At 46.2% G+C, this 12,971-nt stretch overlaps 1 protein-coding gene across 1 annotated transcript in view; it reads right to left on the minus strand.

Moving 5' to 3' along the window:
• Positions 1–12,971, minus strand: part of CMTR1 (cap methyltransferase 1) — a 650,563-nt gene that overhangs the window by 439,114 nt on the left and 198,478 nt on the right. The window contains exon 9 of the mRNA XM_078647373.1: positions 2,190–2,388. Within this exon, the coding sequence (XP_078503499.1) occupies positions 2,190–2,388 (199 nt within the window). The remainder of the gene's footprint in view (positions 1–2,189; positions 2,389–12,971) is intronic.

Consider the following 12,971-nt stretch of genomic DNA (forward strand, 5'->3'; position numbering starts at 1 on the left):
CAAAGCTTTTTTTTCTAAAAGTGATGTGGATCTCCTTTTTGGATCGTGTGTCAGTCATAGGTCATGTGTGTGCAGTAAATATCTTAGTCTCCTCTGTTAGGCCGAAGGCTGCTCGCCCACACCACCACTAATCGAGCATCTTCAATTTGCATTGAGCTATGTACACTTCTGGGGGAATCTCTGGACTCTGTGTAAGATATAACCACCTAATGGAATACCATATGCAGACCAGCTTCCTACAGTAAGTAATGGAGCACATTTTAAATCACTGATAGCAAAGTACGTTGAGTGTTTTCATTACTGCAATTCGGTCAAGGTTTCTCTGAAAAAAATTGTCCTATTCTTTCATAAAATTCAGGTGCACAAGATGGTGTTTCCAAAGAATTCATTTAGCGGCAATGATCCAAAATGAGAGCGGATAACACAAACCAGGAAAGGTCGAAAAGAGAAAGCAAAAATCTATAATTAGTGCAAGGCAATCACAGCCATTGACAGCAGGCCTTTCTGGGCACACAACTCCTTCCACAATAGTGTATGGGAAGTGTGTCAAAATTCCCCTGCGCTCCCAGTAACACGCCAAGGATCAAAACTCTTCTCATCCCCATGCCGGTCGACAAGGGAAGAACGGGCAGGCGAAATCAAGAACCCACAAACTGGCCTTTTCCCCCCAACCAGCCTCTTACTTAACCAGGTTCAGATCAGCACCTTAGAAACGTCAACCAGGGTTTGAGCCACTTTATGAAGCGGCATGCATCTCAGGGAATACACGGGTATGCTAGATGTGGAGGCAGACTTCCCAGGGGCATGAGCATGCGGTGGGTATTGGCGGTTGGTTCCCAGCCTTTCACCACATCCCCAGAAGCAGGCTCAAGGCACGGGTAAGACTTTGCAAGGACAACAGCATGTAGTGGGAACACTGACTCATTCCCAGCACCTCATCATCTCCACCAGCAGCATACATAGTGAAAGACTTCCTACATGGCAGGCTGCCCAGTCAGCGATCACCTACTTAGCGGCACCCAGATTATCTCCTGCCCAGACATCACCCTCATTTGGGGGATCTGCGGCTAATTTTGAATAAGCAATGAAACATGTTGGCCGTCCTTGAAGTGGTTCAAAACATGCCGTGTTTTTAATATTGGGCAAACTCACGTTTTGGATTAAAAGCTACGAGTATGTGTGTGAGTTTAGCTCAATTTTTACTAGAGACTTCTTGTGTCTCACTTTTCACGGGGTCTTTTCTTTTTCTTTATATTTAACTTGTACACCCTCCCCGCACTGGACACACACCTGTTTTCATATGAGAAAGTTATCAATGATGATAAGTACGTGGGCAAGCTGGTGAGAACCTGCCAGTAGCTCCTCTGGTGGTGCACACGTGAGATACTTTCTCATTTCTCCACACTTTTTTCTTTGTGGTACAATACACTTAATTTTTTAGTGCTGTTTGCTGAGTGATCTGACTGACGACTGGTGTCTCCTTTCTTGGTTGTTTTAAATTATTAATCAATTAGGCACAGGGGATTAGGTCAGAGTGCATAAAAAAAGCACCTGAGCTTGGAAAAAGATAAGAATATTGCCCCATACCAATCCTTTATACATATAAAGTTGATGAGTGTCCAATAGTGCTAGGTCTTTGATGTTTGATTGGATCTGCGGCGGGCCTAAGTCAGTCATGCTGCAAGCTACCAAACCCTCAGTAAGGGGGAATCTGATCATCACTAACAGCTGAAAACTCTACAAAATGGCAGCTTACCAATGCATCAGGAAAGATCCGAGACATGATATTCTAAGTGAACTAGCCAGCAGAAACTGGGCTGATGACATGATACCTTGATGGGTAAATCCGAAAACTCTCCTTGTAAATCGAGGCAGAAACCAGTGATGCGTAGCTAATGGGTTGTGCCTCTGAGTGCATTCTACACATCTGAGATAGACTGGGATACTTATCTGTGGAGGTTACTTTGACCTTTCATATAGGCATACAACTATGGAAAAGTGTAATCTAGCAAAAAAGAGTGAGACATATTCCCTTTAGTATTAACCAGATATGAGTTCTTGTAGGTGACCTATAGAGTTTCAAGTGCTCCGAAGCAGCATGCGTGTAAACCAAAACAATAGTAAAACAAATGCAGCCTTTCTAAAAGCACCATAAAAAACAACATATGTGTCAAAGTGATGGAACATACCATAATAAGGTTCAAATAGCTCGCTTGATGCAGAATAGAAATCCTCCAGTTTGAAATCATTTGGCCCTTTCAGGGTCATTCCAAACCCCTTGGCATGCCACTTCTTCCTCCACAACACATATTCAGAGAACCCACCAGGCCCCGCACAGACATCAGCAAAATACAGCAGCTCCGGATCGCGATCTTTCAGGAGAGGCTTCTAATGCATAATAGGAGATAGAAACACAACAGAGGTTAAGTCAAAAACAAGAACATTTGTTCTCCTCACCTTCTAATGGACAAACGTACTATCAACAAAATATAAGTAAGTGAGCAACAGAGTGTCCGTTGGCTTTTCATCACAACTACTAAAAAACAGCATCCTGGACAATTTAAAGGTAAAATGTTATGTTATGTTATAAAATCTTATATAGCGCGCAGCTGCCCCAGCTAAGGGGCGTCCTGGCGCTTTAACAGACAGGAGAGTTGGCTGCCGCAGAAGTGGACTTACGGCTATAACATAACAAAGCAGTTAACAAAAAAGGTAGGTTTTGATAGCCCTTCTAAACCTCAGAAGGTCCTTTAGGCCACGGACCTGGGGTGGTAGAGCGTTCCATGTTTTCGCTGTCAGGTAGCGGAAGGAGCGTCCTCCCATCCGCGCACGCTTTATTCGAGGGACCACTACCAGGTGCTGGCCCTCTGAGCGTAAAGTTTGCCGAGGAACGTAAGGGGTCAGGAGGGGACAGAGCATAGGAGGGGAGGCAAATTTCAAAATTTTAAATGACAGACATAGGGTTTTGAATTTTATCCTCTTGTCCACGGGCAACCAGTGAAGTTTGGTCAGGGTGCTGGGAACTGAATGGAAGAGGGAGAGTCCTATCAAGGCTCTAGCTGCCGCATTTTGCACTCATTGTAATCTTCCCACCTCAGCCTGGTTGGCCCCTAAAAGTAGAGAGCTTGCATAGTCCAGTCAAGATAAAATGGAAGACTGCACTATGATCTGGCGGGTGGGAGAGTCAAAGAATTTTAAAATCGGCTTAAGGTTCCGAAGAATCCCGAAGCACGTGGCGGCAACCTTTTTTGTGTGGTGGATAAAGTTCAGCAAGGAATCTAGCCAGACTCCGAGGTTTTCTACCTCATTCTTACGCTCGGGAGGATTCCAGAGAATTTCGGGCCACCATTTGTCTCCCCAGGCAGAGACATCCTTACCTAGGAGTAAGACCTCAGTCTTGTTGGCATTAAGCTGTAGGTAGTTGGATGTCATCCAGTTGGTGACTGCTGTTAGGCCCAATTTAAAATTGGACGCACTCAGCCCTGAGTCATCACTCAACAATACCACTAGCCGAGGGTCATCTGCGTATGAGACTATAGAGAGTTCCCATCGTTTAGCGACCTCAGCCAGTGGCTGGACGTACAGATTAAAAAAAGCGTCGGGCTGAGAGCAGATCCCTGGGGTACTCCCTGCTCAATTGGGCGTTCTTTTGAAAGAAACGGGGGGAGGTGTGGAAACTTGGAATGACCATCCGGTCAAGAACGCCCTGAACCAGTCTAGCGCCTGTCCACAGATCCCTGCTGCCTCCAGTCGATACAGCAAAACCTCGGGTGAGACCGTATCGAAGGCAGCGCTGAGATCTAAAAGGATCAGCGCTGCCGTCTGACCGGAATCCATAATGGTCCGCAGTTGTTCCGTTACACTTAGGAGTGCTGTCTCGGTGCTGTGCCCCGCACAGAAACCATGCTGGGAGGCGTCTAGAATGGAGTTGGAGCAGAGGAATTTCGTTAGAATAATATTCACGTGGGATTCGGCCACCTTGGCTGGCCAGGGTAACAATGAAATTGGCCTAAAATGTTCCGGTCTTGTGGGGTCCAGCGTGGGCTTTTTAATAATAGGAGATACCCAAGCTTGCTTCCATCTAGTGGGTATGGTGGCAGATGTAAAAGAAGAATTAATGATTTCACGAAGGGGGTTGAGTATGAGCGTAAAGGCCTCACTAAAATGGGCCGGTTTTAGAGGGTCTGCAGGGGAACCTGACTTAATGTTCCCACAGAGTCTGAGAAACTCGTCCTGATTTAGGTCGGGTATAGTCATATGTTTATTTCTTGGCTCGCTGCTAGCGGAGGTTAATCTGGGGGTGGCTGGAAAGGAACTGTAGATAGTTCGCCCTTATCAATAAAAAAGAGGCCAGTGATTCACAGTGTAGATAAGATGCAGTTGTCACTACCACCGCTTTTTTGGCGCTTAGGTCTTTCAGAATTTTAAAAATAGTTTGAGGGGTTCTGACTAGCCTTGATCTCATTGGCATAGTAGGTAGCCCTTGTCCTACAGATATTTCTGTGGTAATTCTTTTGTGCAGCCAGGTATTGGGTTTTTAACAGTGGGTCATACGTTTTCCTCCATCTACGCTCATCAAGCTTACATTCCTTCCTAGGATGGTGAGCCCCTCATTGTACCAGGGACTGGACTCCTGAGTTCGAGCTCTAATCCAGTCAGCTGGGATCAGTGAGTCTAAAGCTTGAGACAGCCAGGTACAAAAGTTCTCATAGCCCTGTTCTGTGTCACCCCCTACTTCAGGAGGGTCAGCTTTGAGTAGGGTGTAGAAATCCTCAAGACGAAGCTTTCGCCAAGGACGTTTGAGTACTCGTTGGGCATTATTCCTGTTAGACGAGTCATGAATAGGAAGTGACATTGTCACCAACATGTGGTCGGACCAGGGAACTAGGATAGGTCCCTCTACAGAGACTTCCTCTAAATTAGAAAACATTGGGTCTAAGAGGTGCCCTCCTCTATGCGTGGGGCTCATGACTAGCTGACGAAGTTGAAGTGCTGCAAGATCGGCTAATAGGTTGCTAATTTTGTTATCTGTAATGATATCAAAATGGAGGTTAAGATCTCCAAAAACATTGAAATTAGCCGTCGCCATTGATAGTGAACATACGGTTTCTACAAGGGCTTTAGAAAAACCACTGTCCTGTCCAGGAGGTCTGTATATCAGAAGGCCTGATAGCCTTAGGTGGGGGTTTATCTTAATGCTATAACGGGCACATTCACTACCCTGAATGTCTAATTTCGTGAATCGGCATAAATATTGTGATTTAAGTATGACCGCTATGCCTCCACCCCTAGACTGTCTATTAAGAGCGTAGGCAGAGTACCCTGGGGGAGTGGCCAAATTGATGATAGAATTCATGTCATCTTGGAGCCAAGCCTCTGTAAGGAACAGAATATCTAGTGAGTGTTCCTTAACTAGGTCATGTACTTCCATATGATGTTTGGCCAATGATCTGGTATTAAGCTGTGCTATCAGCAATTGTTGTAAGTTGGTACCAGCGGAAGAGGGGAGAGCGGTGGGCTTAGGAAGCGTATAGCCACAAGTACATTTAAGAGTGCCCCTACTGAATCGGGGAAAAGTCATGCTACACGATGTTTTTGAGTTGTTGAGGCTAAGAAGTATGTCCCTAGTGTAGGTATATACTGCCGACTCGTCACAGCCAGGGTCCCTGGCAAGAGGCGACATACTGGCGCGGACGGGCGCAGACGGGCTTGTCTTTGGCGCCTCTTCGGCGCATAGACGGCGCACCCGCTGCGCGCGTCCGCTGCGCGCTTGATTAGACATCCCTTTATAAGCCGAGGGCCCGTCTGACTGGTGTGTGGTGCACAGCAGAAGTCAGATCACTTCCGGTGTGTTCGGTTAAACGCTTCCCTCCACAACAAACTGCCGAGGCAGCGGTGGACCGGGGAAGCGACGGTAAAGTTTAAACAGCTGAGCAGCTGAATGCACAACAAATTAAAATCAAACGGCAGTGTCAGGCAATAGCAATACACGCAGCACGCGTCTCCTTACTAGTAATCAGTTGGGAGAGCGGGCTGCTGCTTCTTATGTAGCACCGCCCGGGCCCCTGACTGGTGTGTGGTGCACAGCGGAAGTCAAATCACTTCAAAATAACAGCAAAACAACCATAAAGATGGGAAAACATACTATGCACAACAACTGTAGAAATTGATGCAACAGGTAAAACTTTTTTTTTTTTTTTTAAGAGGTTACTTTTCAGTGATAACTGATCTTCAGTGTGGGTCAATTCCTGGCATTACAGCATACATATACAATATAATATCCTGGTGTGCTACAGGGGTTCTTAACTCTCATATCTTTTTAAGACCTTTTCCTTATCAAATGATTGCCTTTTAGTGCAATCGCTTCACAAAGTTAAGTGTGTAAATGTCACAGCACCAGGAGGACAGCTTAGTTTCATTTAGAGTGCCAGTAAAATGATGCATCGGTACATTACATAGAGCTTTCAACTGATCACTATACTGATAAAGGTCAAAAGTGCTTAAAACATTTTGCTTAAAAAACTATTCTAAACTGAAGGATTGAAAAGCATTTAACAAAGATATCTAGCATGTTAAAACACAAAGGACTACATGTTCAAAATTTGGAAATAATATATGATTAAATAATTTAGAGCAAGTCATGGATACATTGACATTGGAAATAAACTATTTGAGTAAAATGTACATTAAACTACCTTTGTTTTTTAACCATTGTCTTTAACAGTGCTGCTCGAATAGGAAAGCAAAACAAGTTACTTTCACTAACAGTCTTTCTCGATCTGACCGCTAATTCCTCACCCTTACAATATCACCACATGTCAGACTGATCTGGAGATTCTTTCAGCAATATTCCTCGATAGGTGGTGCTGTGACTTAACGCCATACCGAAGTGACAGAGTGAAGCCGCACCACATCCCTGCCCACTGACATAAATTTCTTAATCTTTCTCCTTCTGCACCCTTCAGTTGTGGAGTACTCCAAACAAACAGCAGCAAGGTACAGAGTGCTAAACCTAGAACCTTACTAAGATGCTGAGGGTCCACCACAAGGAACATGCAGGTGGGAGGAAAGAGAGGAATGTGCTGTTATCAACCAGAAAGAGCAGGACTGAGGGTAAGTAACGTGTTCTTCTGATGGATACTTAAGTAGATGCCACAGCAATACCTCCTAAAGGTAAAGGGTCCCAACAGTGGGCTAAGATTAGTAAGTCTTGCATGCAGAATCAACTGGGCCAAGAGGCCCTCCTGTAGGACCAGACTGTCAAGGCAGTAGTGTTATGTGAATGTGTGCGAATACACCAATAGTTGCATTCCAATTAAGAAATTCAGGACAGTTTCTAACAATGTTTCAAACTAAATTTACTTTGAAATGTGTTTATACTTTGAATCTAACCTCCCCCATGAAATTAATGCCATAAAAAAGGAAAAGGTATACCACGTCTTGTGCTCATACTAAACCTCTTCCTTCATATTTATATGGTGACCATGACTGTAAGAAGATGGCCTGGCATATGCTGTCCACTTGTTACAGTGGGCACCTTGCACCAGTCCAAACAACCCTTATTGATGAAAGGTTTAAGACAACCTTTATTGAAAGCTATCCTTGTGGTAGCTATGGAGAGCAGCCTTCAGGCTAAGTCTTGAAGGAGGGCAAAGCAGCTTGGTGGTTTACCAGATTATAACCTCTAAAACTTCAGTAAACAGCACAATATACACTGGGCCCAAGGGGGGGACCAAACTATAGATTAAGAAAGTGGTATAAGAACCACGACTTGACTAGATACAAGGCCTAGAGCCTGTAGAATCGCAGGGACCACAAGGAACCAACCAAGGTAGTGACAGAGGGGACCCATGGAGGATGCATGCAGTGTGAGAACACAGCCGTGAGCACCATTTGCTTCTATGGGGTTGGAATTTTAAAGATTAAGGACACTTGGGAGAGGACTTTGGGCAAACCCCTTTAGACTTTAGGGGTTCTAGGGCCACCAGCCACAAGAGCACCGGAGTACTCGAGAAACTTCACCCAGGGAAGCCGGGTGCATAGGTGTCAAATGGTGTCGGGAATCGATGTTGTTTTCAAAGGCGAGCTGCTGCAAAGTGCTGCTACCGTTAAGAATAAAAGTGTTCGGTGTGATCCAAGTCTGGATCGAAGATGTGCGGAACCTGAAAGCAGAGGGGACAGAGTCTGGGTCACTTGCCAGTGACCAGGGGCACGATAGACGAATGCCCACCGATGTCGGGTGTTTCAGGTGCGAAAAGGTGAAGCTCGACTCTGCAGCCACGAGGACCTGGAGGCGTCGAAGATGACCAGGAGCTGGATTCGAGCTGTCCCACGAAGGATGTCGAGTGCTGCGGCATCGGTGCTCGGATTGAACACAGCAACCCACGCAGGAAGAGAAAAGGTGCTTCAATATGGACCAGCAAGGCCCAGGGGACTCCCCAAGCGATGGAGAGTCAGGGCTCGTCTGGAGCAACCAGGGAAGCACAAGGAAAGTTAAAGTTGCCTTCTCAGGGACTCACCAGTCGACGGAACAGGAATCGCAAAGGTACCGCGAGAGAAAACACACAGGGACGGCTCACGGAACACTCGTGGAGTGTAGGCCAGCAATCTTCGGTTGAAATGCTGATCAGGGTCTGGGCTACAAGTAACCCAATGCACAGCCTCGAGGATCGTCGAGAAGTAGATGCACTTGCAAATGTGCACGGTGTCTAGGGGTTCTGGTTCCACAGTACCCACGAGGACTACGGGTCTCAGCTTTGCTGGGGACTCAGGTCGGCCTCGGGGAAGTCTGGAAATCCATCTCCTGGGTTGCAAATCCTTCGGAGTCAGTGGGGGCTTCGGAGATGCAAACCGGTGAGATGCGTCTTTGGTGCCTGCCACGTAGGGGAGTAACTCCTTTACTCCAAGGGAGATTCTTCAGTCATCCTGAGTCGTGCAGATCGTCAAAGTTCCAGGATTCAGTATCAGAGTTTCGTCCAGGTAAATCTAAAGTCCTGTTGCCAGGGGTACCTATCTTATACCCAAGGAAGGGGTGCGACAAACTCTGGGGACCCATCTATGGGAGGGTTTGGAAAGAGGGGTGGCTACACCCATTTCCTTTGTCCAGTTTCGTGCCAGAGCAGGGGCTGGTAGCCCCTGCAACCACTTTGAACTGGGCTATGCCCCAGTGCTGACTTCAAAGCACTCTTGGAGTGCACCCACCTAGCCCTAATACACTAAAGCCTGACTGAGAGGTGGTTACACCTCCCTGTAACAGGAAACCTATTGTCCAGGCCTCCCCTGCCGGAGTTTCATCCAGCAGCAGGAGGCCAGACTTGTGTCTGTGGCATCCATTTAGTGATGCCAGTGTTCTGTTAAGCTGGTACCGGGTGTATCGGTGTGGTCATGTTTCTCCCTCTAGGAGAGTGGAATGATACCCCCGCCGCCAGGACTGGGGGGCGGGGGTAAGATTCCAAAGTGTTTAACACCAAACACGACATGTTTTCTTGCAGCCATTCCAAAGTTAGCATCTACCGCGAGATTATAATGCACTTAAGAGTATATGGTCTGGCTGCATCACTGAACAACCCCGGAGAATAGATTCCGAAGGCTGCAGAGGGGCCCTGCTCATGCATTGGCACCCTCTCACACAAAACCCAGCACCCTACCTTCAGGATTGATAAGGCCTCCCATAGGGGTGACTGATAGGTTTATATGTGTAGTGATATAAGGTAGATATAGGGAACCTATATCTAAGTAAGGGGTGCATACATCACCTTACACAGGCTGCTGTAGCAGACCTGTGGTGTCATTTTGGAAGGCTGCCCATTGGTGGCATAATACATGCTTCAGCCCCTGGCATGCCTCTGGGGTACCTATGCCCTGGGTACCTAGTGTGCCATATACTAGGGACTTATAAGGGTACCCCAGTAACCAAACTAGAGTGTACTTCAAGGACATGGAATCTTTTTAGAGAGGAAGCAGCTAGGCTGGGGTCCTGTATAGCATGGCCCCAGCCAGACTAAAGTCGAAAAACAGTGAAACACCAGCAAAAAGTGGGGGTAACTATAGGAAGCAGATCCTACTCTCCTACACTGACCAGAACAATAAAAAGGTACAAACAGGGTGCACACATGCTTCCATTTGCCTGAGTATGCCTCCCCTGTTGCTTTTTTCATGATCAACCAGGATCCAGAAGCAACTAAAAGGTAGCCATCTAACCTTTCTAGCCATCTTCTCTTTAGCATATTCACTACTGCACGCTTTCAGTCCTGGTAGCTGGATCAAAGACAGACATGTTTTCTGTTTATATACACAATGCTGCTTTATTTAATCGATTAGTCACCCATCCTGCAGATTTCAAATAGGCATGGGATAGAGATATGGTAGGCTCCGGTCTCATTGCATGGTGCCTAACCTTCTCTATTAAAGCTATTCTCCTCCAGTTGCAACTGTCTATCAGCAATTCAATTTTGCTTTACAAAGACAGGATATTCACGAAAAGGTTGACATGTGTGTTCATTCACTCAGAGACATTCTAAGTGAGTAAACTACCATCCAACTCATTCCTGAAAAGAGTCTAAGGTCCTCCTACCCCCAATAATAGGATTGTTTTTGATCGGGTCACTGAGTCTGCTGCGGTACAGCACAAAGCCTTTGCGACACAAAGTACTTGCCCTAATTCTATATATTGGATTACATCCTGCAGAGGCAAACAAACTACTGGAGATCATCAGACACATAACTTTAAGGAGCAGAAATAAACCCTCTAGGCCAGTGCTTCTCAAACGTTTTAGAACCCCAAACCGATTTTTTGTGACAAACTTTTGCAACCCACATATTTTTAATGGATGAGGTGGGCAATTTTTTAATGTAATTAAAGCACTATGAGGTAGTGCACTATCATTTACAGACAGCACATTTTCCATTTAAATGGCAGCTAAATTTGCTGACGAAACTATATTGAACACAAATGATAATGCATGGAAATTGAGTTTCAGTGAATATTTATCATTTGTGTATCACTAAATGTCTTGATTTGTTTTCGCTCCTATTAAAATCTTTGTTTACATCAAACTTCAGAATTTCCAAAAATGTGCTTCTTTTTTATTTTCCTAACTACTGAATGTGCACAGTTCACTTTTCTTTCTCTGACTGGAAAGGGAGAGAAGTTTGTAAACACAAATTCCCACGTTAGAAAAAAAAGCAGCACTTTATCAGAAGACATAGCCTGACATTTGTCCTCTGTCTTTGAAACACAGCTAATGTGACAAGATAAATACGGAATTTAGGGCCATATGTAGGAAGCCTAATACCGACCGGTATTAGGCATTTGAGATTAGGGGCCTAATTTAAGATTCGGTAATTTACCGAATCGGTAATTTAAGGAATCGGTAAATTACCGAATTCTTAATGTAGGAAGCACTCAAGTGAGTGCTTTTCACTTGTAGGGATTCGTTATCTACCACCAACTACAAGTTGGTGATAAATAACAAAAAACGTTAAAAAAGCAATTTTGCGCTTTTTTAGGTCGAGGACCTAAAGGCCGCGCTTGCGCAGTCTGGGGTCGGAGATTTAATGTTTCTTAGTAGTGCGGTTTAACCCGCCTCCCTGCCCCGTCTCTCCTCCATTGGCTAGCTACCTAAACGGAGGCCAGCCATTGGAGGAGAGATGCGTCACTCTAATTTAGCCCCGTCTCTTTCGGATTCGGGGGCGTAAGTTTTGCTGTTCTTTAGACAGTGAAGTAGTCTGTCACTCAGAACCACAAAACCACGCCCCCGATTCCGAAAAATTCTGAAGCTTGCGGCCGCCATTTTTTCTTCACCCGCAGTGAAGGTGAGCCGTTCCTCGTTGTTCCTCGTTGTGCTTGTGTCCTTGTGTCCCCCCCCCTTGCCCCTTCCTTCCATCCCCTCTCGCACAAGATGCGGCGCTGGAAGACCCGTGCAGAAGGCGGAGGCAGTCCGAGCCTTGCCCCCTCCTTCCGTCCCCTCTCGTGTTGCTGTTTTCTGTGCATCCCGGCTCTCCCGGTGACCCGTAATGTGACGCTCGGCACGACAACTATGGCGGAGGTAAGGCATAAAGTGCAGGGCAGGGAGGCCGGAGAAACCACCACTACGGCAAACTTAATTAAAACAGCCGTTCCTCGTTGTGCTTGTGTCCTTCCCCCCCTTGCCCCCTCCTTCCGTCCCCTCTCGTGTTGCTGTTTTCTTTGCATCCCGGCTATCCCCAATTAAGATATACATGTAAGGAACTGAGTACATTAACCAGACATATGGTTTAGGTATACATCTCCCAGACCGTAAAATAAAGTAAAATGGCACAAACATTTCTTTGCACCAACCTTTATATTCACAAGTTTGCCATATTCTGAACAGCCGGCCTGTAAATTGCATCCACGAACAGCAGGAGAAACATCCCCGTTTTTATTAAAGGTCCCTCGCGTCTTAGCTACATGACGCGTTTCTGGTCCGCTAGAGTGGCGATTGAAGTAGAGATAGGACGTGGGATCCTATAGTTGTTGTTCTATGCCCGATTGGCAACTGCCATGATGAAATAGAAATAGGATATGGAATCCTATAATTAGCGTTCTATGCACGATTATCAGCTGTCCTATTGAAATAAAAACAGGATCCTAAAGTCTGTATTTTGTACCCGATTAGCAACCGCCATAGTGGAATATTGATGTATCTTATCCCAGCAGGCAGCAGCTGCCGGTGCAGGGCAGGGAGGCAGGAGAAAGCACCACTACGGCAAACTTAATCAAAACAACGTGATTGGGATGCGCCACATCCTCCTCTCTTCTGCCTTTCGCACATGCCCTTACTTCCCTCATCATTTCTCTCCTCTTTTCCCCCTCGCGTATCTTTCTCTCCACGCGCGCTCCTTTCTCCGTTGCACGGCCCTCCCTCCCCCTGTTTACTCTCCCTGCTCCTAGGCCCGCTCCCCCTGGTTCCACCCTGCCCGGCCGCATCTGCCTCTTCTCAGCGCTGTAG

The sequence above is a fragment of the Lissotriton helveticus genome, chromosome 6, assembly GCF_964261635.1.
Source record: "Lissotriton helveticus chromosome 6, aLisHel1.1, whole genome shotgun sequence".
In the NCBI taxonomy this organism is placed as follows: domain Eukaryota; kingdom Metazoa; phylum Chordata; class Amphibia; order Caudata; family Salamandridae; genus Lissotriton; species Lissotriton helveticus.